The sequence below is a fragment of the Nothoprocta perdicaria genome, unplaced genomic scaffold (assembly GCF_003342845.1).
Source record: "Nothoprocta perdicaria isolate Ctin4 unplaced genomic scaffold, notPer1 scaffold_212, whole genome shotgun sequence".
NCBI classification, from domain to species: Eukaryota; Metazoa; Chordata; class Aves; order Tinamiformes; family Tinamidae; genus Nothoprocta; species Nothoprocta perdicaria.
Genome location: NW_020455339.1, coordinates 530,126 through 557,400, shown reverse-complemented (window position 1 = coordinate 557,400; position 27,275 = coordinate 530,126). Strand labels below are relative to the sequence as shown.

Below are 27,275 nucleotides of genomic sequence, written 5' to 3'. Positions count from 1 at the left end.
CAGCATTTATTCTTCCACAGAGCTTTTTGGCAAGAGATGCCAATCTCATGGTGATGCTGACTGCCAAAACAGCCTAGTGTTTAATTAAACACGCTGAGATACCCCAAGGAGAGAAAATATGGAGCAAGTTTTACAGACTGTTGACAAAAGACACAGAATAAAACATCAAAAGTCTTTAGAAATATGAAGTCAAATTAGGAAAGTAAAGAGTAGTATTACTTCTGCAATAAAGAGTAAGAGTCAATTAATGAAGCCCATAATTACCACAATGGATAAAATAAGGCATAGAGAAGCTTCTCATTTGGAAGTCGGTTCTTGTTGCAGAACAAAACAATAACATCACATCATTTTTTCTTCCAGATCATTGTAAGAGATTTTTTCTTCTTTAAGAAAAACTGTAATTAACATGATAGAATTTTCTAAAAGGATCTAAGTATGTCATCAGCCTGTGTAGAAATTGATTCTACATAGAAATTTGTAGTTGGGTAAGGAACAGAATTGAACACTGAGTAAAACTAAAAAGTATTTAAAAAAATAAGGTCAAAATCATTTTTAGGAGAAAGAAATTGCAGCAATGGAGCATAAAGTATTCAATCACTTCAGTGACCTTTGCCTTTCCGAATTTGTTTTGCTTCAATATTTTAATAAGAAAATGAACTTTTTTTAGAGAAAAATCAATCTACATTTGGAGTCACAGAAAAACTGTGATTTCATAGAGGCTTCTTGAAGACAGTCATCACTGGTGCACATAGGCATGCTCCATGAAGTGTTTGATTACAGGATACCATGCCTCATCTTTCACAATTTTACTCGATCACTTAACTATGGATTTCTTTCCCTCACACTTTCTTTTATACATGAATTCAGGAAAAAAAATATATAGATTTTAAAGAATAATTTCTCTTCTCTTTTCCCATTACTTTCAGCTTGACTTCTCTACCGAAAGAGACATTTGATCCCTCTGTTCATCCTGTACCAGATTTTATTTCTCAGAATGTGTGGAGAGATGAGGCAAAGGATGAGGGGGAAAACTGATGTAGGGGAATAGGCTTGAATACCTACCAGAAGAAATGCTGGGGGGTAAAGATCCACCCCCTGCCACTGGATGTGAGGTCAGGATGCTATTTAAAAATCCCGCCCTCAGGAATCGCGAAAGAGACTTCACCCCAATGGTCGGAAAGGATCCTTTCAAAGAGATAAAAATGATTGTTAATTAAAGAAATTGTTCCTCGGCTGAAAAGAAAATGCCTGTTTAAAGAAAGAATAACCATATGTCTGTGATGTTAACAGTGGTTCCACTGAAACAGATCTTATAAAAGCTTTTTACCATGTCACACAACATGCACCTTTAACCATAAAGAGAGCTTTTTCTGTGCACTTTGCAAATGGAGAATTCCAGAACTTCTGGGAGGAATGGAAAAATATGCCATTATAAATACAAAATCTAGCTCTTGGATATTCATAATGTATTCCAAATGAGTCTGTCAAGTATGAAAGCGTTTCACAGTTTTGCATACAAATCAGAGAGAGACTATTACAGACGATACTGTGCTAGCAAAGTTGTGCTAGTGTCTCAACGTCCCCTGACAACCCACCTGGCAAGAGTTATGTTAGGCAAGGGCAGAATGGGAGCCAGAGCTTGCAGTTACATTGGAACTCTTGGTGTCAGGACAGTGATGTCAGAGCTTCTATCACGTCTCCATACACCTGTCAATATATTGACGAAGGCAAAACCCAGGAGTGCAGGCATGGCCTCTTTCTGCTTTGCCATCACCAGAGGTGTTGTATGTTTTACACTTTCAGTAAAAAAGTCAATGTGCATGTCAGCCCCTAAGTGAAAAATTTTATTCCAGGAAACAAAGATTATCACATCTTTCCCCTTTAAAATAAAAACTTGTGATGTATCTTTGATAGCAATGATAAATGAGGACTCCCTTTCATTTGCTTCACTGATTCAGCTTCAAGCATCTGGATAGAGACCGCGACACATCATTACAGCTCATGCATAGCGAATGGCAGTATCAAAGCTGGATCTGAAACGAGAGCTTTATACATCCTGCTTAAAAATACAGAGTCAAGACTCTCCAACCTTGAAATAAATTTAAATTGAACAATCAGAATAATTTGTTTATATTGCACGTACATCAAGCAAGCATTCATCCAGTAATTTAAGCAATGGCAAGTTTGTTTTAATCATTTTAGAGGTACTTCACAGTTGTTCCTCCAAGAGACAAAAAGCATCTTAGTTATCTACATATAATTAGAAAAATAAATAGCCCTCTTAAAGTTTATGCAGCTGCAGATTTTCATAGAATCATAGAATCATAGAATGTCCAAGGTTGGAAGGGACCTCAGAGGTCATCCAGTCCAACCCCCCTGCTCACGCAGGGTCACCTAGAGCACGTGGCACAGATTCACATCCAAGCGGGTTTTAAAGATCTCCAAAGAAGGAGACTCCACAACCTCTCTGGGCAGCCTGTGCCAGTGCTTTGTCACTCTCACAGTGAAGAAATGCTTCCTTAAGTTCCTGTGGAACTTCCGATGCTTCAGTTTGAAGCCATTTCCTCTAGTCCTATCACTGTCCACCACTGAAAAGAGGCTGCCCCCCTCCTCCTCACTGCCTCCCTTGAGGTATTTATAGACATTGATCAGGTCCCCCCTCAGCCTCCTCTTCTCCAGGCTGAACAGACCCAGCTCTCTCAGCCTTTGCTCATAGGGCAGATGTTCCAGGCCTCTGATCATCCTGGTAGCCCTGCGCTGGACTCTCTCCAGCAGCTCCACATCCCTCTCGTCCTGGGGAGCCCAGAACTGGACACAGTCTCCAGATGTGGCCTCACCAGGGCTGAGTAGAGGGGGATGATCACTTCCCTAGACCTGCTGGAGACGCTTTTCTTAATGCACCCCAGGATCCCGTTGGCCTTCTTGGCCACCAGGGCACACTGCTGCCTCATGGTCAACTTGTCGTCCACCATGACACCCAGGTCCCTCTCTGCGGGGCTGCTCTCCAGCAGGTCCACCCCTAATCTGTACTGGTGTCCGGGGTTATTCCTCCCCATGTGCAGGACCCTGCACTTGCCCTTGTTGAACCTCATGAGGTTTCTCACTGCCCAGTTGTCCAGTCTGTCCAGGTCCCTCTGGATGGCAGCACAGCCCTCAGGGCTATCAGCCACTCCACCCAGTTTGGTATCGTTGGCAAACTTGCTGAGGGAGCACTCCAGCCCTTCATCCAGGTCGTTAATGAATAAGTGGAACAGGACCGGACCGAGAACTGACCCCTGGGGGACACCACTAAGTACAGGCCTCCAGCTGGACTCCGCACCATTGACAACCACTCTCTGCACCCTGCCATCGAGCCAATTCCTAATCCACCTCCCCGTCCACTCATCTATCCAACACCTTTGGAGCTTGCCCGGGAGGATGCTGTGAGGGACAGTGTCAAAAGCCTTGCTCAAAGGCGAAACTAATAAAAACTAATTTTGAAACTAATAGAAATGTAGTGAAGAAAATCTAGTGTCAAAACACATTTTTTTGAGGTTAAACTAGTCTTAGGGAGATGTGGAGTTTTATCTTTTTTTTTTTTTTAAGCAAGAGAACTATCATTTTTCTTCTATAGTTTCCTCATTTGTGCATATATATAACCAAATATCCCCCCTGCCTATTCCAGAAAAGCCTAGCTTTGGCAGCCTTTTCAAGTGTTTCTAAACTCCATAGCCTTCATTTTGAAATATTTTTAGAGGTTATCATGCATAGAGAGTCCAGAACGCAATATACAGAAATTTAATTTTAAAATGGAAAGTTGTTCCATAAACTCCAAGATGTTTGATACTAAACAGCATCTTAAAACAAGAAGGCTAAATAGTGAATATATCAAGACTTTCCAAATAGAAGTTTACCGCTCTGTTTCAAAATATGAATTATTCCAACCATAAAATACACCCACTGTGAGTCACATACCATATGTACAGATCCTTAGAAAAGCCAAACAGCTTGAGCTTCACCACTGACATTTTCCTACACTTTAAAGGAGTTAAATGGCAGTTAACTCAAGTTTCCTACTGCTGTTTGAAGAAGTTACTTTGCTAAAGAAAGCAATATAGACAAAAACAAGTGGATGCCACTTATTGTACATATCTGAAGTAAAAACAAGGAGCAGCAAATTTTGGAGCAGTGAAATCTTTCTTTGGATTTTAAGAAGGGAGTTAGAGATCTAAAATTCTTTAAGCATTCCAAGTGACAAATAAGTAAAAGAATAGAAGAAATCCCTCTCATGCACACATTAAATAAAGGGTTGGCCTCAATTGCTTCAACACAAATGCACTGTGGCACTTGGGACACTATAGTAAATCGGAGACATTCACATTTGACTGGCAGACATTATAAGCTACAGGAGACTCTTGTACTCCTCAAGAGTGACAGCAAGAGGCAAAACAATGGGTATCTAATAGGCATCTAGTGCCATCTTAGGCACTGAATCCCATCCAAAAAGTCTACTGCCCTGTCAAATAATACCCGTGATGAGGTAGAATACACAGTTACAAAAACAAGACCTTGTATAGTCTGGTCTAGAAGTCTAAAAATGAACTTCTGAAAAGGACAAGAAATACAGCATATGCCCCAGAATGAGGAAATGGCATGTGGCTGGGGAGAAGCGTCCACAGTTATTGTGTTAATATCTGTCACACAGTGTGGGCTGGCTTTGAGACTCTACTACATCAACATCTACGTGGAGGTCGACTACCACTGCACATACCTGGGAGAGAAAACTAACTCCCATAAAGCCCATCAATCACCGTCAGAAAGAGAGAGGTCTGATACGAACTTTGTGTATTTACAATTACAGAGAATCTTTATTCAGATTTTTACTTGTTTACATAAACATTTGAGGGAAAAACTGCAACAAAAATGTATTCAAGAAGAAGAACCAGAAAAAGGTATCTGCTAATACAAAGGAGGAACCAAAAGGGAGGTGGCAGGATGGTACTAAAAGAGAAATCACCATCTTCTAGGAAAAACTTGCATATATATATCAATAAAAAGAATCACATCTCCCTCCACCTGAATGTGTTAATTAGTATCAGACAACAAAGATGTAGCCTTTCCTCCTGTTTTCAAAATTGAACTTATCCTTAGCTAAAGATAAAAGTCCCTAAAAATTCTGTGTAGGCTCCTCCTGAACGGCACTCCAATCCAATCAGCAAAAGCAATATTTATTTCTTAGAAATAGATAGATCTCTAGATATACTAGATACAAAAATTTTAATGATTAAATGAAATATTCTTCTAAAAGCAACCACAATGGATGCTTCTTTTTCAAAACACCAGTACAAAACACCACAGTATTTCTTTAGTTAAGCAGCTTTCTTCTAAAATGTAATTCTGACAGCATGCATCAGAGAGACTTGTGCTTTATACTAGTTCTGTTTTTTGCTATAAAAGTTAACACGCGTTATTTTTGTGGGTGGTTACATTAATGGAAAGAGCATGATAATAAGGCCTTACCACTTTTAAACCAGGAAAAACAGACATGGATAACAAGCCATGATCTCGGGGTGCACTGAATACAGCTGCTATTTATCACCAGCAGGCGTGACTTTATAGCCCTCTCCCCCCCCATACACATGCACATTTATACCCTCTAGCATTATGCTGCAGTAACGTGGGAAACAGATATTAGCTGGGAAAGTGCATTGAATAGTGCAAATCTGTGGCTGCTTTCCGAGCAGCTGGCAGCTCATGAAGGATATATATCACGCACTGAGCTGGGCGATGGTTGACAGCTCCACATGCATTCATCTCTTTCACACTCCTTGCAGCTAAGTGCTGTGCTCACAGGTAGTGGAGGAGTGCTGAATCAATTAGCCTGCCCCGTGCCTCCCTCTCTTGTTCCAAAGGGAATATCATCCTGCGGATAATAGACGTTGATAGGGAAAACAGAGGTATACCATACCTGGGATGGTTTTAGTAGCATATTTTCCCCACAGTGTAGAAAGGCGAGCGTAGATAGCTGGTTAAAGGAAATATAGAGCAGGAGAACCTATGTGCTTTGTTCAGCTCCAGATCACACGCACAGCATTTATTAACAGCTGTCTCACCAGAGCATGGCCAGGCCAAAGGCAGAGCGACTTCTCCTCACAGCAAAGGCACAGCCCGTGGCCGAGGGCTACCAACAAGATAACATGCTAAAGACCACCTCAGATCTACAAAGGAGAAAAAGTTTTGCCATGTGCCTCAAGAGATGACCTGAGGGATGAGCAGGTGAACAGAAGGACACAAAACACATCCAGTGAAAACAGTTGGAGAACAAAACGGGCTAGAGTGAAACACGTACTTCTTGTCTGACAGGCAAGCTGAGGGAAAAAAAAAAAAAAAAAAAAGACTTAAAAAGCAATAGTGGAAGGTGTTTAAAAGGAACTAGCCAACTTGCAATTCAAAACTCCCAGGGATTGAGCACGATGATAAAAGCAAACTTGAGCTGTCACTTTTCTGCTAACGCTACACAGAAACTTCAATCCAGAAGGCCCTCAGAATTTTTCACTGAAACTAACCACAGTTTTAGACTGTAAACAGCAGTACGTATGCACCCACATCTGCCCACACGAGTGCAAACACCTCCACTGGCCTCCGCTCCTGCAGAGCTGAGCCAGAACCGCCCCAGCTGCCCTCATCATGGCCTGGCCTCTTCATTGGCACCAGCGTGTTTGCCCCACTCACTGCCCCATGGCAGCCCCTTGCCAAGGCCATGGTGGCCTCAGGGCTGCACAGGACTCGCCACAAAGGTGCTCTGACACCTCTGAGGCTGCTGACATGCACAGGCAGGGGCAGGGCCATCAGCGTGCCCTGCTTGTGTCTGTCTGAGCACACTGACTGCAGCAATGACTGTGTGACCTCAGTGCAGCATGGGGAGATTTGTTTCTTAAAAACAGAGAAACTTTCATGTTTCTAATGCTCTCTCTGAAGCAGGTTATTAGAAAACCTGCTGAATAAGAGGGAAATATTCATTACATACATCCTATGGCATACTGTACAAAAAAAGATATTTGAATGCAGTAATATGGAGATTTAGGATAGATTCTAATTGTATATTTTAGCATTAGTGCACAACAATAGTTAACAATTAATTGCATATACATCTGTTGAAACTGTAGAGAGATATGTATTACCTTGCAGAAGAACAACTTGCACAGTGAAAACTTTTCAAGACCAAATTGTGCTCTTGGGTACCTATGTCGGTACCTATGAAATGCATTTTGCTGTGCAGAGCAAAATTTGCACGTTACTCTTCAGCAGAAAATTTTCAGAAGTTAATTTTGTTTCTCCAGACTCCAGTGGAGTAAATTAAATCACCTCAGAGCTTTCGCAAATAATTCTGTTCTTCCTGACTGCACTTTCAAAAACATATTGTGAATCTTTAACCACCTCCGTTTGAGCAACTTCTGAGGCAGTTTTCACCCCATTGTAGTAAACATACAGCTAGAACTCTTAAATCAATGTTGAGAGTACTGTTAGAATACTGAGATTTTCAAATTGTACAGCCTGTGTAAAACAGAACATTTTCTTCATTTACTGGGTCAGCTCTGCCAAATTGAATTAGAAATGGCCATTTCCTGAAGTATCTCCAAGGAAACAACTGCAATGGAAATTGTATCATTTATGTTAATAGATTTAGCAGGATGCCAAGGTATACGAATAGAAACCCTTTAAGCATTCATTTGCTTTTGATCTTATAAACTACTTAGCTGATTCTAAACAAATGTGGTTTTCTGCATCTGCTAGATTATACAGAAAAACAAATTAGATTCTGCTGCTGGAGGATGCAGCTGACAACTGCTTATGGAGAAACTTAGTAACAGGTGAAGCACATTCCTTCGGAAGGAACCCAAAGGAATTCAACATCTAAAGCAGTAAGAGACTTTCACACCATTGGTGCTACACCTATGGTCTGGAACTTAAATTATATAGGGATGTGTTTGGCAGGACCTTTCCAGGTACTCAATGTTCATAATTTCAGCAGTGTTTAAACACTGAAATTCTGAGGGGTCCATGTTTGGGAAGCCCCCAAGACCCCCAGTCCCCCAAGAAACATCTCTATTAAAAAAACTGGCAGCTCTTGCCTTTTCTGAGGATGAGAGAGTGGTTCTAATCAGAGATGACTTTTACTACGGGATGAGACACAGTTTGTCTGGAAACATGAAAGACAGAGGCTTGGTAGGGTAAAGCTGTTGTTCAGGTCCCTATTCCAAATGAGTCTAACCTTGCCATCCTCAGGAAAGCCATTGCTAGAATGAATTGCTAGCTGAAATGCTAGAATTCTCTTATTCCTTGATTGACAGTTGGGAATAAATCCAGATTTAGGAGTATTTGCAGAATAGGAGCATTGTAGAAAAAAACACAGCAAGTTTTAGCTTTACTTGGGATGTATCTGGAAGAAAGAACAAATGCAAAAAGAGGTTTATAATTCCTAAGGAGAAACTAATGGCAGCTACAGAATATTTGAGTAGAATAAAACCACCTATTTTAATTCCTATTGCTGCTACCAGATAAACAAGCAATTTGGGATTAAAAAACAAAACAAAAAACAGAAAACAAAAATGAGAGACTTGCTTGAAAAGAGTTCTACAAACACAATAGCCATTTATTTTGCAATGTGTTAAATGTCAATGCACAGTAAAGTTCTGGCTGCTGAGAAGACTGGTGTGACAACATAAATATGATTAAGGCTTTTAACAGCAATAACAACTGTTCTGTTGAATCATCTTCACAGTCTCAATGGAACTGTAATTGAAAATATTGTGTTTCTGTTATGGGATAAAACAATCTGTGTATATTTAAGTTGTCTATTAAATAAGTATTTTTCAATCAGTGCTTAAACTGTGAAAATAGCTTAGCACGATGCTAAACAACTTGGAAATGTTAATGTATTTCTGGTTATGCACAATACCCAGAGTGCTGTTCCAAGGACTGCATCCTTTATGTTCGGATTTCATAGTCATGCATGTATTACTGAATTAGCTGTAAACAAATTATTTTAAACTCACAGTTTCAGTGATGGAAAATCGTAGCCTGGGATATCAATCAAAAGCTTTGGGGTTCACTTTGTACGTATGATGACCTGGTGAATCCCTAGCCCATTCATAACTAGTACTATGAATTTCATTTCTTACTCTGATCACTCAGTTTTCATGATTTTGGAATAATAATTCCTGAGTAAAATCTTGGAATTCCTAAAATATATAGTTTCAATCCTTCAAGACAGGAATCTCACTGTGAAGTCTTGAGAAAGGGGATGATGAAGAAATTCCTGGGTCTTTTAAATTTTCAGATGTTCTTCTCCTATGGTTTTTCCATAAAAAGAGATGGTAAGATTTAATTTTGAGCTTTTTGCTTAAAAATTGCAGCAGTTTTTAATTTCATGACTAAAATTGCCTTTCATGGGTGACATATGAGGTTGAAAGTAATGATGCAGCCTGTTGTACATTCTGCAGTCCTACAATTAAATCTCTGATTATCTGCTCTTTCAGCCTTGCCAGCCTCTAACAGTGTGAACAACGAGTAGAAGATCACCTAGGCAGCAAACAATACTACTGAAAAAGGCTCACAGTTTCACCCAGGTCTGAAGTTCCAAGGAGTCCATATGACAAAAATGTGATTTTATTTCTTTTTGCTTTAAATGAAGGTAGATTGCAATTTGAGCCCAAGGGCTACAATATTGTTGCACAATGTCACTGTGCACAATAATGACAACACTACCTATTAATACGCTTCTATGTTTTGTTTGAAATCAAATTAAGTGTAAAGGCATAAACATCTCAGTTAAAAACACTAAAAGATTCCTTGAAATAAATGATGCCAAGATTAGAAACAAGGTGATAGTTATTGTAATATGACCTTCAAATATGACCTTGATTAGAAATGTATTGTATTAGTGTATTATATTGAATGTATTAAGTTCACAAGACTATATGCTAGATAAAAAAAAATCTCTACTTTGTTGTCTGGAAAAGTTATAGATCAAAGATAATTCATTGTGCTTCATAATTATTTCTTTGTCGATAACAGTTTATTCAGAGGATCCTCTCTTAAGGTCCATTTGGTCTCAAGGATGAATTCCATGGAGCAGGACCTCTGCCATCTGATCTGGTTTGGGCATCACGAGATACTGGAAAGGCGCATACTGGGCAGACATGGTTTAAGTAGGCCACAAGATCATGTTTTCTCATGCTCCTAAAGACATTCAATGAAAAGTGGGAGTAAATCGACAACCATATTTAAGACAATGAAATAATGTTTTTATACTAAGGGTTTCACTAACAGCTGAGGAGTAAAAAAGGTAAAAAGTAAAAAGTTGACACTCATTTTCTAAGTGGGGAAATTATTATCATTATAGTGAGAAACTAGCAAGTGTCTGTTGTTCCAGGAAAAAGAAATCAACTATGTGAATTCTTGCAAACAATGGAGTATTTTGTTTCAGACTATTATTATGAAAATTCAGTACTATGCTTCTAGGTTAAATATTGAAATGAGGCCATTATCAGCTTAACTGATTTACTTTCAAATTTTATTCCGTAGAAATTATCTTGTTAAGGTTTAGTAGAAAAATCACAATATTTACCAATTAATGTAGTCACGAATCCATTCTAGAATGTCATATTGAATATATCTGCCTCTTAAGATGTGTTTACAGGATTTCTGTTAGTGTTTTGTGCTTCTATTAAGAGGACAACAAACTTAAATTGAATACTCTGTAAATTCATATAATCTATTTATGGTATTTAAAAATGCATATATTTTCCACATTACTTTCAGTTGTGTCTCCATCAGCTGCTTTATCACTTAGAGCTCATTTTTAAGCAGTGCCAAAGACATGTTTGGTTGTAAAGAATTTTAAGATTCAAGGAGCAGTATTTTTTTGCAAACTATTCCCAACCAAAACTTCAAGTGTCTGGAATGGATCCCAGACAGTTTGCTTCTAAATTATTTATTCTTCTGGAACTTGACCTGTGTATGTAATAAGAGTTAGAAAGACAATTATACAAGTGTGGAATGGATATAGCAAGTCTCCAAGAAGTGAGGATGTAAAGAAAGAAGTTTGGGAATCAATAATATAGGCGGGGGGAAAAAAAGCAATGGGCTGTGTGAATAGATTCTGCATAAACAGTTTATACACAAAAAAATCCATTTAAATGGAACTATTATCTAGTGTGGGCACTGATCATGGAGCTAGAAGAAAGGTGGGAGAAAATTCATTTACCTCCTTTGGCAGGAGTTCCAGTGCTGGGTGACTTGAGGAAGTAAATGTGAGGGTGCATGTTCAGTGCAAGCCTCCAGCACTAAGATTCTCCCCTGCTCTCCAGAGCAGAGCAGACAGCATAGGGCACTTTTCAAAAGCCTGTAACTCAGGCTGATGAGATTTGTGTTGCATGATATGACTTCCACATTGCAAAGACTTCTTGTTAATTATGGAAGGGCTGAAAACTGCTACTTTCAGCTTCTACTTCTGTTCACTGGAAAATTAATCTGTACTTGGGAAGCATGTCCCAGGTAGCTACACTGCATGTAAGTGCTTAGTCTGCCGTATAAGGAGGATGTCCCTGATTTGAGATGCTCTTCCTCACTTGCCCAAACACATCTGCAGTTTGTTACATGAAATTGGTATGACCTTCCTCTCAAGAAGCTCCTATTCCCTCTTGTTCTACCTGTTTCTTTCTGTCCCATCTACAGTACTACACTCATTCATATCAATCCTTGCACTGGAAAATGATGTTGCAAATAACCAAAGGTGCCTTTTCACCACATCCAGCTCCCATAATTCCATGAAATCTAAAATCAGATTACTCACAAGAGAAAATTCTCATTCCAATTTGTAATTTTCCGATGTTCTCTGATAAATATGGTTATCAGCACATGCAGTGTTTGCCCTATGTCATCTGAGTTTACCTCTTGAAGTTTAATTATACATAATAAAGAAGTAATTCTAAAGAATTTGTGAAAATATGTTCAGAAGATCAAGCCGGGTATTTACCTGACACATGATGTACACCATGCTCTACTCTGCTTTTCTGAGGAATTAATGTCAAAGATAGAGAATATGGCCCTACCTGGCAGAAAACAGTGCATCAATTACCACAATTTATGCATGTGCTCAAGAATGAGTGGCTCAAGTACCTGATCTCTGGGATTCAGATGTTGAAATTACTTAATGCTTCATCTGAACAGTGCATGAAGTCAAATGCAAACATCAGATGTGTTGTAAAGCACTAAGCCTCTGGCAAGACATAAAACTCTGCCACCAACATCATTGTAGGATATTATTATCCCAGTGCATGCACAAACAAGTTTTATATTAGTTTCAAAAGTGAAATGAGCTGCACAGATTTTTTTAAAACTTCCTGAAACTTCTGAAGCTACTGTGCAGACAGACAGACAGATGTTTCTTTTGAAGACAGTAGAAAAAGATGACTAGAGTTCTCCTCATCAGTACAGCCCCACAGCTCAGTTAACACAAGAGCTTACATTACCTTTCCTCAACTACCCAAATCTACTGTTAAAGAGACCTTTAGGTCGGTGTCTTCCATTACAAATGTAAGTATAAAACTTTAAGCTGTAGTAAAGATCACCATGCTGTCTGTTAAGGTAGGGGCTTATATGACAGAACATACATGAGATCTGGGCAACTATTATTGATGAACCCACTGTTTCCTAAAACCAATGGTCTCTCTGCTGTGGGGTGAGAGGGGATAGTCTACTTAGCTCTTTCTTACTTTAGTTCAGACCCTAACTCTTCCTTCCCTAACTCTTCCTTAACTTATAAATTCTAGTGCATTGCTGGTCACACACAGTGTGACCCTCCAGCTGATGACTGACCCTGCTGTTGCTATCTGTTCTGTCTCACCATAAACTTGGCAAAGTAAAACATGAGGATCAAAAAAATATGTAGCAAGAAAAACATACCATTCCTTTCCTTATCCATATTCTGCCAAATAAATAAATTTAGAGATGTGAACTGGAGAAGGAGTGTAACTTTTTGGCACTAGTTTTAATGGCTCAAACACTCATTCATTCAATCAAAGTTCAAGTGTACAATCTGATACGTTTAACATTGCCTGTTTGATGAATTAGGGATTATTTACATAATATGTTCTTTTTTCCTGTGAAAGCTCTAACTCACAGGGCTTTTAACAAGAATCTAGCATCACAACATGGTTGAAAGTGCTACGATCAAAACCAGGGTATCCATAGACTGGCAATCTATCCCATAAAATATGGACAGCTACATTCTACTTTGGAAAATGACAGACATTTACACTAGCAATAGTAAATTACCTAGTTGCAATGATTATGGCTTCAATAGCACTCCATTTCCAAGCACTTTTGGAAAGGAACTAGTGCATCCACAGAACATTCCCTTCATACACGTAAGGCAGCAAGCTTATTCAAGAAACCAGAGAAAGCAGAACATAACTGTGATATACAACAAGAATTCTTTAACCGATGGCAAACATGGGACAATATTAACATATCAAGAACAGCTATATATCAAATTAAAAATAAGAGGTAAATATTATCAGTATGATAACACGAATATCAATTTGAATTTGCTGAAGCAAGTGAGGTTGGCAGCTTTTCCTCTACAGAAAGCAACACTTTACAGCCTGTGACTGTAAAGTCCATTTCACATCCTGTCATCTCAAGGAGAAGCTCTATTCCTTGCCATCAGATAAGGATCTAGATCCAGTACCACTCACAGGAGAGAAACTTTGGATTATTATTTTCACTTTTATATCTAGTGTAGATTTCCCATAGAAAAGCTGAAACCCCAGCTTCAAAAGATCTTGAAACAACATGATGGTATAACAGGTACAAGACTTCTACTGTATACAACACATCTGAAAGCTTATTATCAAGAACCAACTGTAATCTATGAAAATAGAGAGATATATTCCTCAGACTATGTCAATCTTCCTGGTACAAGATCTTATCTTCTGTCATCACAGCCTACATCAATCCTGAGTATGTTAGATGCATGGTTCATACAAGTTTGTATTCTAAATAAAATACAACTAAAAGATGGCTTGCACATTTATATAAGATGATAAAAGGACAGAAAGAGTAAAAATGACCTTTGTATTTTAACTTATACAAATGGAGAAGCCTGCTTTTTTTTAAATTTTTTTTTTTTATTTTTCCCCAGCAGATATTGCCTAAGTATATGAATTCAGTTTCTTATTAGCTGCAGGACAAATTCTTTAATCACAAATGCTGTCATTATTGACATGCTAGACTCACATGAAAACTCTCAGTAGAAAAGAACCTTATTTGGGAGCAAGGACTAAGTGTATGGGCAGAGGAAAGTGGAAATTAAAGCAGTTGAAAGAATAGCTACAACGAGCATCTAATTTCTAGGGGTGAAGTCTTCACACTACATTGAATCCTAGAATATGTCTCAGCATCTCTCTCTCCTTAATATACTTACAGTGAAACAGAGACTCCTCTTCCTTATCTGATATAATTCCAGCTATTCCGGCAGTATCATATCTGATAAGAAAGCTCCTTAAAGAAAGCCCTATGGCACAGGACAGCAACAGTGCCATCTGCTTCCCTGTCTTTTTTGACTGAGCAGAGCACGTGCAACTCCTCACTGTCCTTGGTTGGCACTTTCAGGATGGTTTTTTTTTGAGAGAAATGGACATCAGCATTCAAAGGTCTTGGCTGAATTTGCGGAAGTGAAGTTATAGGACATAAGTTTTTTTTTTTCAGGTTCATTTTAATCGATTTCTGCAATGAATACAGCTGGATTATTCTTTGAAGTATTTGGGCTTTACTGTTTTTCTGTTCAATGAGATATGTCAACAGCTGAATTAAGCAATATGCACTGGCATGTAACTGAGCTGCATCGCCCCAAAATAACGATCTGCTGCTCCTGGTGCTATGGGGGCACCCCTCAAGCAACATACTGGGCAGCGCTGTTACACGGACGTGCCTGCATACGACAAACTCTCATATACATAGCAAAGCCCTGTCTAAATTCTGTCAACGGAACAAACTGAGAAGATGAAACAGATTACATCAACAACACAGGCAAATGAATTGATTTTTAGTTGATTCCTTTAAAATCGATCTGTGCATGTTTCCATAAAAACAAAAAGCCAATTACAAGAGTTGCGAGCTTCAAGATCTACATCAGTCTCAATTTTACTTGAGCGAGTTCTGCCTCATCAAGTTCACCACAGTGCAATGCTTTAAAAAGGAGAGAAAGAAGACTCAATCAGCCTAAATTCAATCCTTAGATGTGAAAAAAAAAATCAAAGCATTTGCAAATACTAAGATAATAACATGCTAAGGAACAATCTGTATGAATTTTTCAAGAACAAATGATATCACACCAATGTAATTTCTCTGAGACAAACAGTTCTCACAGAGAAAAGGGATGCAGTAATGTCATATATGCATACCCTAGATCAGTCTCTGTCAAGAAGGGGCACCGTAACTTCCTTTTCTGGTGAAACTGCTCAACATTGGGGGGCAATATCTGCTAGAAGCTGCTCTCTGTGGTTCGCTGTCAACCTGAACGGAGACAGGTAATGTGGTCCAGGGGATTTGCTACTAGTGTGATTTTGTTTTATTATCATTTCTTAGTGACTGGGATGCTGGAACTAAGAATGCGCTTTTAAATCTGAGAAAAAAAAAAAAACAGAAAACAAGCTGGAAGGAGCTCTTGCAGATTACATTCAGAATGCGAAACGCATTTGGCATATTAGAGAAATGCCTGAGAAAATATACAACGAAATTCTACAAAAACAAAGCAGTTCCATGTGGATGGCGATATATAACCACCAAAATGCATCCTGTAGGAAAGACTACACAGGCAACTGTGTCAAAGGGAAAGACCGATGGGTTATAATATATCAAGATGACCCCCAGTTATGTTTTCTGTGGCAAACTGCACACGTTGCAAGAAAAATAGCGTAGCTCACATTCAGACTAATTGTTTTCTTCTCACAAGTGGAGTGTAGGGTTCAGCTCAGCGTCTTGTATCCACTTTTGAAAGCCGTATTTTACAAAAGATATGAATGGATTGAAAGAGTCCAAAGAAATGCAGCAAGGACCAATGCCTAGCAAGCACATCCCATGCAGAAAGATTTGACAGAACCTGGGTGATTTACTGAAGCCAGTGAAGACATTATAATGGTCTACAAATGCAAAATATTGCTGCAAAGAAGAAAGGCAAAAACTGTTCGACCACAGATATTCCTATCTACCTATATATCTACCTATATGCGGTAATATGCTTGGAGTGCAGTAACAAAAATTTCAATAAGAAACTTGGAAAGTTAAATGTGAGGATAGTTAAACACTCAACAGATTGACAAGTGAGGCTGTTGAGTCTTCCCTAGAAGATGTTTCTTCAACAGGATAGCCAACCATCCATCAAGAACATTTTAAGCAATGCTTTAGGGCCTGCTTTAGGGCAGGGAGATGGACAAGATGACCTCCGTGTCCTTCACAGCCCTATACTCCGTGTTCTGAGAATGAGGACAGGATGATTTATTATTGATGAATAGAAGAAAGTTAAGCATTTATTTAATTTGCATTTTAAAAGGACACAACCCTCACTGAATTTAGAGAAGTGATTACTGTCATATTTAGCAACTGCACTTAAAGTGTACCAAAAATGCTTCTGATATAATCTGACTTTGCAGCACTTCTCGTAGCTATCCTTATCGATCATAATTCTCAAACCCAATGACTCTTGATATTCATTACAGTGAAATCATCTTACTTCTCAGCAAAGATTTAGCAGCAACAAGGCTGGAACAGGACTTGAGACTAATACCTTACCACATGTATTTATTTACATATTTATGTATGTGCTCTCTATAAGGAATAAGAAATGAATATACAATTATTGAAATAAATCAACAAAATGTAACTTATGAAGCAGTATTATTGATTTCTTTATACACATTTTTTTTCCATCTCCCTCATTGCCTCATCAGTCAATTGCAAAAACATACTCATTTGTAATTGTTCCCATCATTGCTGGTATGACTTTACTAGGCATATATCATCTGCACATTATAGCTAACTTGCCCTTTAACTTATTGCACTATATTCCTCCCTGCCTTCACAACAGACAAAGAAATTGCATATTTTATTCAGAAGAATGATAACTATATGGAAATGCAATCACTCGCAGTTAACAATGATGGTATTTATGCAAATTGTTGATCACATTTTTCCTTAAAAAGAAAAAAAATGGCCTTTTTATATACAAGATTTTTTTTTTCTTTTTAAGACAATGGTAGGCGTGATTTGTTTCACCTATTTTTCTACTGGGGGCACCGTTTCACATCAAAACATCCACATATCTTTGAAAGTCACTTTCTACATGTCTGAATACAGCCATCCAAAGTAGAATGATCCTGCTGAAACTGAAAACCCAGTACTTAGACATAGGCTACAAAGTTTAGTTATGTTTGGTTATGTCAGGTATTTTAGTTATGTCCATATTTTATATTTTAGCTTAGTTATGTTAGATATTGTATCGTGCTCAGATTAAGTTAACAAGATGTTAGCTGTGTGACTGCTTGACAATATGCTTTTTCTTCACTGCTTATCAGGCTGTGAAAGATAGAGCAGAGTTGACAGCTATAATGCACTGCTCACCAGCTGCAAAACAGACGAGCAGAGCACAAGAACGTGGCTGAGTCCGACCACAGGATATCCTAATGGCCCTCGGATTCTCATCCAGAAGTTCTCACATTGTAATGAGTGAAGAAGAAATTAATTCTACAAAGCTTTAAAACTAATCTCTTCTAAGTATGTGTAAGTACAACCTAGATTTTGCAAGAAGGCTATGGATATTTCATTTTGCTTATTTTACAGCAGTCATGTCCACAACTCTAACTTTCAACTCTTTTGTTTTGGTTTACATGTTAATAGATGTGTATAGTAAATTTGGTCCACACTGGTGGTTGTGGTGGTTGCTTTTTCTGTGTTAATTTGCCTATGGCAACAACTGAACTCAATACTGCATTGCGACATTTACCCACAGAATCACAGAGTCACTAAGCTTGGAAAAGACCTTTGAGATCACTGAGTCCAACCACAAACTCTTCAACACACTCACTGCTAAACCATGTCCCTAAGAGCCTCACTTACGCGCTTCTTGAATAAAACAGGACAGACAAAAATACAGACAGTGAGTCAGACTCAACTTTGCCAAATTCAGCATTGCATCTAATGCCATTAAAATAAATTCCCTGGTTAATACAGGGAATTTTTATATTCACAGTCACTCTCTGATACACTGTACTGTCAATGTGCAAAATGGAAGATATTCAGGGGTGGGTGAAGGATGCCTTAATACTCTGGTGTGTCATCTAAGGCAGGTGCAAGTGCCTGCCCGTGCCAAAGTCAGGTTCATAGCCAGCATCTGAGGCTATTTTAGTCTCCAACAAGTAAATCCCTGCCTGGAGATGCTAGTGATGTTTCAGTGATGCACTAACAAATATTGCCGAGAGAAGTAAATGTCAAGATGCTAAACTGGTTATGTAGTCAGTTAGAATCAATACTACAAAGCTAACATGGGATGTTGTGCCTAAAGGTTTTACTTTTCTGAAACCACCAATAAATTCTATAATGTAAGCCATATTTTTTGGTATAGAGTCCTAATGATATTTTATAAACTAACGTGGTGTGGTCAAATGCAGAGTCACAGTTTAACTCCTAAATTTTCAAACTTTTGACTTTGCACAGGTTATATACAGTAACTTAAAATGCAGTTCTGTGGTTAAAACTTTGAATTTCATCTGATGAATGGCTGACTAAAGATGTCCGAGCTGCAACAGCCATCACATTGTGAAAGCTGCTAAAGCAAAACAGTTAGGAGATAATAAAACAGTTAGTAAGATGTCATTCCAAACCCCACTCCATGTTAAGGGCATGCAGGCTCACATCAAACTGAAAATCTAGCAATTGTCTTCCTTTCTCCTCTATTTGTAGATGGGTAATTTTGTAAAATATTCAGGACACTAATGATATATAGAGAGCTATTGAGGAAAAATGATGCCTCAGAAAAATTCCACTTGTCAAAGTGAAAGGCAATTCATTAGAACTCTTTTTTTTTTTTTTTTTTTTTTTTCAAATTACTTAGGTTTAGCCAGTGAAAGTTTTTTAGGGAAACATTAGGGGGGTAGAATTAAGATGATAATTACGACAAAGCAATTACATTCCTTTGTATTTTATACTAATATACTAGTAGGCTATGTTGATAAGGCTATGCTTTAAACCATTGAAAAAGATATCATCAAACTAAATGTATTATAGATTCCAGTTTCCTAATGTAACTGTATCCATACCAATGGATACAAAACAGTACAGTACAGTTCCAGTTCAGTTATATCAATCAGAGATCACATTTTTTCCTATCCCTTCTTGATTTAATTACGTTGGTATTAGTGTCTGTAAGCATAGCTTTAATTTCCTTTACAGACTTTGCTCAGAAGGTCTGTGACACAGACACATGACATAGAAGATGTCTTATGTCTATATTCCTAAGAGTTTGGCATTGGTTACACATGTTTATGTTGGAGAAACAAGTTTTACTTATCTCAAGCCTACTTATGAAGTAGCAGTACTTTGGCTAATGACACACAACTCTGCTGAGAATGCCCTGAGACGCTCAAGAAGAGCTCCCAGAATTATCACTATGCTAATATGATTTGAGACATATATATATATTATTTATAGGTATATATAAATAATAAACCTCTCTGGAGGTCTTCAAAACCCGCTTGAATGCCACCCTGTGCCACATGCTCTAGGTGTGCCTGCTTGAGTGGGAAGGTTGGACTAGATGATCTCTAGACGTCCCTTCCAACCTTGAATATTCTGTGATTCTGTGATTATTTATTGTACATAAGGATATCTCATCAACTACCTTGTGAAGCAATAAGCAGCCTTTCATGGTAAACCATGCAAGGAATGGTGTTGCTGAAACAAAACAAGCAGGAATAACGTTTCCTCTGTGACTTCTGCTTAGTAATATATAGGACCCGTGGATGGGGACTCTGTGCTGCGGGGTGTTTGCCCTGGCCTGGCACATTGTCCTTGAAATGAGCTCTCTGGTAACAGAAACCTTGTGCTGCCCAGCCGCGCTGTGACCAGCGGCTGCAGTGAGGACATACGAGATAGGGGACAATCAGAAAAGAGAATCAAAACTCCACTGAAGACCTCCTTTAGAGCAGGTTTAGTCTAGCATTTTTCGCCCTGTACAGTACATATTCCACAGCAGTTTTGGAAGGAGTATCACATAAATGTTAACATCAGCTTAAATGTTAGTACCAGATGAAAGCTCTCATTTTTTAATGTACAGGGGAATTTGTTATTGCCCCAGTCAATAGCTATCGACTTGGTAGAGCTCTTCTGCTTATTACCATCAAATCCTTTCTCTTTTTCTGTTCAATAGCCAATAACATTGTAATGCAAGGTTCTGCTTACAAACTGCAGTGTATCTTAACACCTGCTAGAACTTCATGACTAATGATTATATATAGGAAAGCATGTGCTAAAAATATCATTATACTTCTATTAATCAAACTTACTGCATCTGATATGTCTTTATAGGTTACTGGAACTGTAATGAACAGCAGATAAATAGTTTCTGCCATTGTTAATCTTTTAATAGAAAACACCTCTTAATCATGCTATCATTACAAAAATACGTTGACTAGGACAAGGTCCTGTCTGATTTTATAGAACACCTTTTATTCATAGGAAACTTCTGATCCTGTTTGGCCTTTGCAATTCAAGATGCTGCATTTAGGAAAAATGCAAGGTAGCTATTCTGCCTCCAGCTGAAGCCAGGAAAATGAAAAACACGGAGGGAGCAGAAGAGCATTAAAGCAACATTGTAAGATAAAGTGGCAAAAGATGAGTGCATAGCAGAGCACACGTGCCACATGGCTAGCCTGCCTCCTAGCATTTTCTCTGCTCTATATTGCACACCTTCATAGTCTATACTTCATAAAATGTGCACTTGACAGGCCTTGGGGTGAAATTTTTGCTAATCCATGTACTTTTTTTCATTCTATAACTATGGCTGTGTAATTCAAAAAAATTACCTCTCTGCCCCAAAACCATATTGCTCAACTTTTTCTATTTATTTTACAACTGATATGATACATATTTTTATGAGATTGTGTAACTATCACAGTAATATCTCCTCTTCTTACATTACCTCTCAACAAACATTCCAAAAACAGTACTAAAGTGTGTTGACTCCTTAGAGAAAGACACAACAGTTAATGATGACTCCTTGACTTAAACTTGTCTATAAGCACTTTCTTGTAGAACAGAAACAAACAATCTAATGTTGGAGCACTGATTTATCTGTTTGTTTCTCTCTTCTTAATGCATACTTCATTTCTCTCCAGACTGATGATGAGATGTTACAGAAAGAAAATTTATAAATGTGGCAAAGATTAAACAATCATGCCATTGCCAAGTACATTACACTGTACTCTATGTACCATCTAATTGGATTTAAACAGTGTTCGTAAATCACAGCCTCTAGCCATTTCCAGAAATGAGACACACTACTAGATCAAGCAGCAAAACAGGACATGGATTCTCATTTACTTGTGATACTGGTACATAAACCACCCAGAGTGGTGAAACTGGTGGAAGTTACTTGTTGTTAGACTGCTCATTATGAAGCAAGGAGTTGATTTAAATTAAGTTCCTACATGTTTACTTCTCTAAGAAAGATACCCAGTGCTGCTCAGACAGTGATAACTTGTGTTGCTGTTCATGGTCAGCAGAGCAGTCACTGACTGGAGGTCAATGCAGACTAAACCACATCTTGCCAGAAGGTTGTAATGCAATGAATTTCTAACAATCAAACACTCCTAAATATTAAGGAATTTATCCTTGCAATACTGTATGAAGTAAAAAAGATTTTTTGATCTTCTCTATCTTAATTTAGAATAATAGATAAATTAATTTGCACAAGGTCATCCTGTATCTATGGAAATTCTGTTCCAGTGACATGAGTTCAGGAACTATAATTTCCTCTTTATTCTAGTAGGTCGTGTTTTCTAAACATAGCTTTGAGCATTGTAACAAGGTGAAAACAGAAAACATTCAAGCAAGTTTATTTTATCTTTTGTGAAGGTAAGGGGATGTCATTGTCCTCCACAAGCAACGCAGCATCTTGCCACAAGCTCTAAATCCACTTTAAAAGAGAAACATAAAGCACTGCAAACTGGCAAACAACATGGCTGGGCGGAGGCAAGCAGTGATTATGAGAAGAGAAAGCCTTGGGAGCTTCATAATTCAATACTGCAAAGTTGGCATTAAAGAAATTCCATGCATCTTAATAAAACTTTCACTTAACACTTAAATGATCACTACATATTTCATCAGTACAGGGAAATTCATCAACACTCAGCTAAAAATAATAAACTTCAGAGACAAGGGACTGGCAGCCAGAACAGGTATAAAGATATTTCATATTCTGGAATTTTAGTGAGTCATTTGCAAGCGTACAAGAAAAAATAAAAGAGTTAACCTCTTATTTTTTTTCTGTAAAATAAGAAATTAAACCCTTCTGGTATCGGTATTTATAAAATACAACAGAACTAAAAGTGAGTTCTTCTGGGAAAAGATTAATACAGTCATCTCTACAAGATGATTTGACTTCATTTTCAGCTCAGCCTCATTTAGGTTTCTCTACTGTATTCTATCTACCCATAAACAAATTCTGCGATTTTATAAGAACCTGCATAGTTGTGGATATTTTTCTGAATGTGGAGGATTTTTATTTCATTTTTATTTATAAAAAAAATAAGGTCACACTTTTTGTAGCACAGTTCCAGACTCTGGATAGTATCTGCTATCCCTTTATGATTTGGTTCATTTTTGAGCATTACTATCCATACTTGAATATGGAGGTAATTCTTAATTTTGACCCTAAATGCTATGGAGAAAAAACAAACAAACAAAAAACATAAAAAAGCTATAAATGGTAACTTACTTTTTGTAACTACTCCTTCAAGGCGGATTATGTTTGGGTGATCAAATTGTCCCATGATACTGGCTTCTCTCAAGAAATCTCTTCTCTGTCTGTCCATGTAGCCACCTTTTAGTGTTTTAATTGCAACAGGTATCTCTCTCTTTCCTGGTGTCTTCAGACGTCCACTGCATACTTCTCCAAATTCACCTTAAATACATAAAAACTTCTGTTAGATAATCCACAATACCCGGAGATCTACAGTAGCTTGAACTTAAATAATGCTGTCTTTTTCTAGTAGTTCAGAGTTGTTCATAGTAAGCAGTGAAACAAGAACACAAAATATTCAAGAACACAAAATATTCTGTTTCATAGAGCAGAATGGCATTCACAGAATCACAGAACCACAGAATGGTTGAGATGTGAAGGGACCTCTAGAGATCATCTAGTCCAATCCCCCTGCTCAAGTAGGGACACCTCTCTGCCCAACTCTCCAGCCTGCCCAGGTCCCTCTGGATGGCAGCACAGCCCTCCGGAGTGTCGGTCACTCCACCCAGCTTGGTGTCATCTGCAAACTTGCTCAGGGTGCCCTCTGTGCCCTCGTCCAATAACTGATGAATAGGTTGAACAGCACCGGGCCCAGCGCTGGCCCCTGGGGGACACCACTGGCCACAGGCCTCCAACTGGACTCGGCCCCACAACATCACAGGGTTGTGATCAACCTTCTGAGCTCTGCCATTCAGAGAGTTCTCAATCCACCTCACTGTCCATTCATCTAACCCACACTTTTGGAGCTTTCCTACAAGGATGTTTTGGGAGACAGTGTCAAAAGCCTTGCTGAAGCCAAGGTAGACAACATCCACAGCTCTCTGCTCCTCTACCCAGCCAGTCATCCCATCATAGAAGACTATCATCAGGTTGGTCTAACAGGACTTCCCCTTGGTGAATCCACGCTGACTACTCCTGATCACCTTCCTTTCCTTCACATGCCTAGAGATGCTCTCTAGGATGAGCTGCTCCATCACCTTTCTAGGGACAGAGGCGAGTCTGACGGGCCTGTAGTTGCCCGGCTCCTCCTTCTTGCCCTTTTTGAAGACTGCAGTCATGTTAGTTTCTTCCAGTCCCCTGGCACCTCCCCTGCTCTCGAGGACCTCTTGCAGATGATGGAGAGCGGCTGAGCAACAACCCCCGCCAGTTCCCTCAGCACTCCTGGGTGCATCCCATCAGGGCCCATAGCTTTATGGATGCCTAGTTTGCCTAAATAATCCCTAATGCAATCCTCCTCAACCAGTATCTTTCTCCAAGATAAGAATGCACTGATTCTTATCTTGGAGAAAGTGGATGTCCCCGAGGAGGTAAAAGTTAGCTTGCTTGAAGTCCAGGGTTGCAATCCTACTTCTTGACCAGCTGCCCTCAATTTTGCGGGATTGTGAATTCCAACATCTCATGGTCACTACAGCCAAGACTGCCCTCAACCTTCACATTTCCAACAAGATCATCTCTGTTAGTATCAGGTCTAGCAGTGCCCCTCTTCTTGTTGTCTCATCTATCACCTGCATTGAAAAGTTATCTGAAGTATTTTGCAGGAACCTCCTGGACTGTCTGTTTCTAGCTGTGAGGTCACCCCACCAGACATGAGGGTGGTTGAACTCCCCCATGAAGACCAGGGCCTGTGCTCATGAAGCTACTTGCAGTTGCCTCTAGAAGGCCTCATTTACTTGCTCTTCCTGGTCTGGTGGCCTATAGTAAACACCTACTACCTTTGTTGCTTCTGTTGGCCTGCTGGTGAGAAATAAAGCAAGGGATATTCAGGTTCCCAAGTTCCTCCACAGCCCAGTAGGCAAAACATTCAGCATTACTTCACAGGAAACAGTCATCTTTCATTTGTATCTTTACCGCAGATCAGGGAGACTTGGACTTTCACTGTTACAGCCAAGTCATCTAACCTCTACCATGTGGTTCATCTTTGCTTTGCTGACACTTTGAAACTCAACTTTGATATCAATATGCTTGCAATATAACTGAGCAATGCTATGAGGTGGTAATGTAACAAAGCTTTGATTTTAGCTATCATGATGACAGAATATGTATCTATAGATAATTCTAAGGGATGTCATTCACAAAGATCTTCATTGAAAGAAATGCAGTGAGAATGTCAGAATACTTGACTTTCCTCTAAATGCAGAAAGTATGTTAAAAATATACTTAATACTATTATGGCCCAGAAAAGCACTTGAACGTGATTTATTTAAATGGAACTTATATGCCTACTTGAAATTAATGACATATTTCAGTGTTCTGACACCCAAAGGCCAACAGTTTCAGCAAATCAGGATTGAGCTGCATAACAAGCAGAATCCCAAAGCTTGCCTGCCTGTGTAAGAAAGGGCCTTTGAAGAATGCACGTCTCCTCACATTCCCTTTGGACATTTACTAGTTAAGTCTGTATGTAAATCACAACTTTCCTTTGATCTTGAAGCCACCCAAAAGTTATTTAACACCCATACCAAATATACTCTGGATGCCTGCAGGTCAGTTTTCAGTGGGTCATAATTCAGCTAATCAAAATCAATGTTCATAAAGTATTTCAAAGCACTTCTCAGTGAGGGGTACTTCCATACCTAAATTAAATTCTCTATCCCAGCCATTTTGGGATCGGAACTGACTGCTGAAAAACAAAAAATAATCATAAACACAATTTCCTTCTCCCTCTGCTGAGTGCTGTCTGAACAAAACAAAAGAGCTCTATCACATAGAAGTATCTTTAAAAATAAACTGAATGTAGAAAAGATAGGTATGAGACACATAAGTTTCACTTCAGAAAATGTAAACTCTGATACTGTAGGATCAGAATTATCATATAATCTATTTTATCAGGCCTTGTCACTCACACTATAAAACAAAACAACGTTTTATTACCCAATATGATCCAGAAGGAGAGCAGGGATTAGAAAACCCATCTCATCACTTGTCTTCTGTTTCAACACATAGATGTCAATAAGGACAAGAGAACAATTAACAGACGTTGAACATAACCTCTGAATGCTTTAGTAGCTAGCAAAGGTCAACTGTTAAGTTTGATAGAGCTTTTATCTACCAAAAAGACCCTATTTGTTTTTATTAACCTAATCTTTGCAAGTAAAACAAAGTTATGTGCTTCTCTCAAAATTTATCCATATGTGTGGAAATGCATGTCAGCAGATTGAAAATCTGGGAATCTTAGGACAAAAGGAAAAGTTGATCTGCAATTTTTCTATATGATTGATCCCTTTTACCTTTTAGAAGGCTCTGCTTAAAAGTTTATTTGACTAACTCTTGCCATAGAAGAAGTAGTACATGACTTAGACTTCTAAAATTACACAATAAAACAATCATGAAACCTGAATGTTTTGAAGGAGAAATCATATGTCAGTCTTCTATTTTTGTGATATATCCAGGAGTGTTCAAACTCATCTTGAAAACAGGGACTTTACATTTCAGGTTCATCAGGCTAAAATGCCAAAATTGGAAAGTCCTCCATTTTTTGACTTCTAATGAAAAACTAATGTCAAGGAAAAGTAACAGAATCTTAATATCAATTTTTAAAGGTATTTAATGACTGGAAATCTCTAGAATTGCAAATTCTTATTTTGAGCAAAATTTTGACTGCTCAGGTTATGTTTTGCTATTATGTGATCATATACGGCAGTACTGTAATTTCAGAATTTCAGAAATAATAACATCTATACCTCAGGGACTGAGAAGGACTGTTCACCAACTGTTCTGAAGTGTGTTAGACTGTTATGGAAGGAGGAAACTAAATGACTTACAATCCCAAGATTTATATTTCAGAATATTTCAGAATATTTAAGGTTGGAAGGGACCTCTACAGATCATCTAGTCCAACCTTCCTGCTCAAGCAGGCACATCTAGAGCATGTGGCACAGGGTGGCATCCAGGCGGGTTTTGAAGACCTCCAGAGTAGGAGACTCCACAACCTCCCTGGGCAGCCTGTTCCACTGCTCTGTTACCCTAACAGTAAAGAAGTTGCTCCTCACCTGGAGACGGAACTTCTTATGCTTCAGTTTGTGGCCATTACCCCTTGTCCTGTCGCTGGCCACCAGTGAGAACAGCCTGTCCCCTTCCTCCCTGCATTCTCCCTTCCTGAACTTATACATATTAATCATGAGGTTCCTCTCTGCCCAACTCTCCAGCCTGTCCAGGTCCCTCTGGATGGCAGCACAGCCCCCCGGAGTGTCGGCCACTCCACCCAGCTTGGTGTCAT

At 38.7% G+C, this 27,275-nt stretch overlaps 1 protein-coding gene across 5 annotated transcripts in view; it reads right to left on the bottom strand.

Annotated features, from left to right (window-relative positions):
- EPHA6 (EPH receptor A6) overlaps positions 1 to 27,275 on the bottom strand; it is a 418,698-nt gene that overhangs the window by 79,924 nt on the left and 311,499 nt on the right. For 4 of the 5 annotated variants that reach the window (XM_026038558.1, XM_026038560.1, XM_026038562.1 and 1 more), the window contains 2 exons: positions 23,036 to 23,221; positions 1,063 to 1,185 (listed from right to left, as the gene is read on the bottom strand). In XM_026038558.1, coding sequence (XP_025894343.1) covers positions 1,063 to 1,185; positions 23,036 to 23,221 — 309 coding nt within the window. The remainder of the gene's footprint in view (positions 1 to 1,062; positions 1,186 to 23,035; positions 23,222 to 27,275) is intronic. The other variant, XM_026038559.1, reaches the window with a different exon arrangement.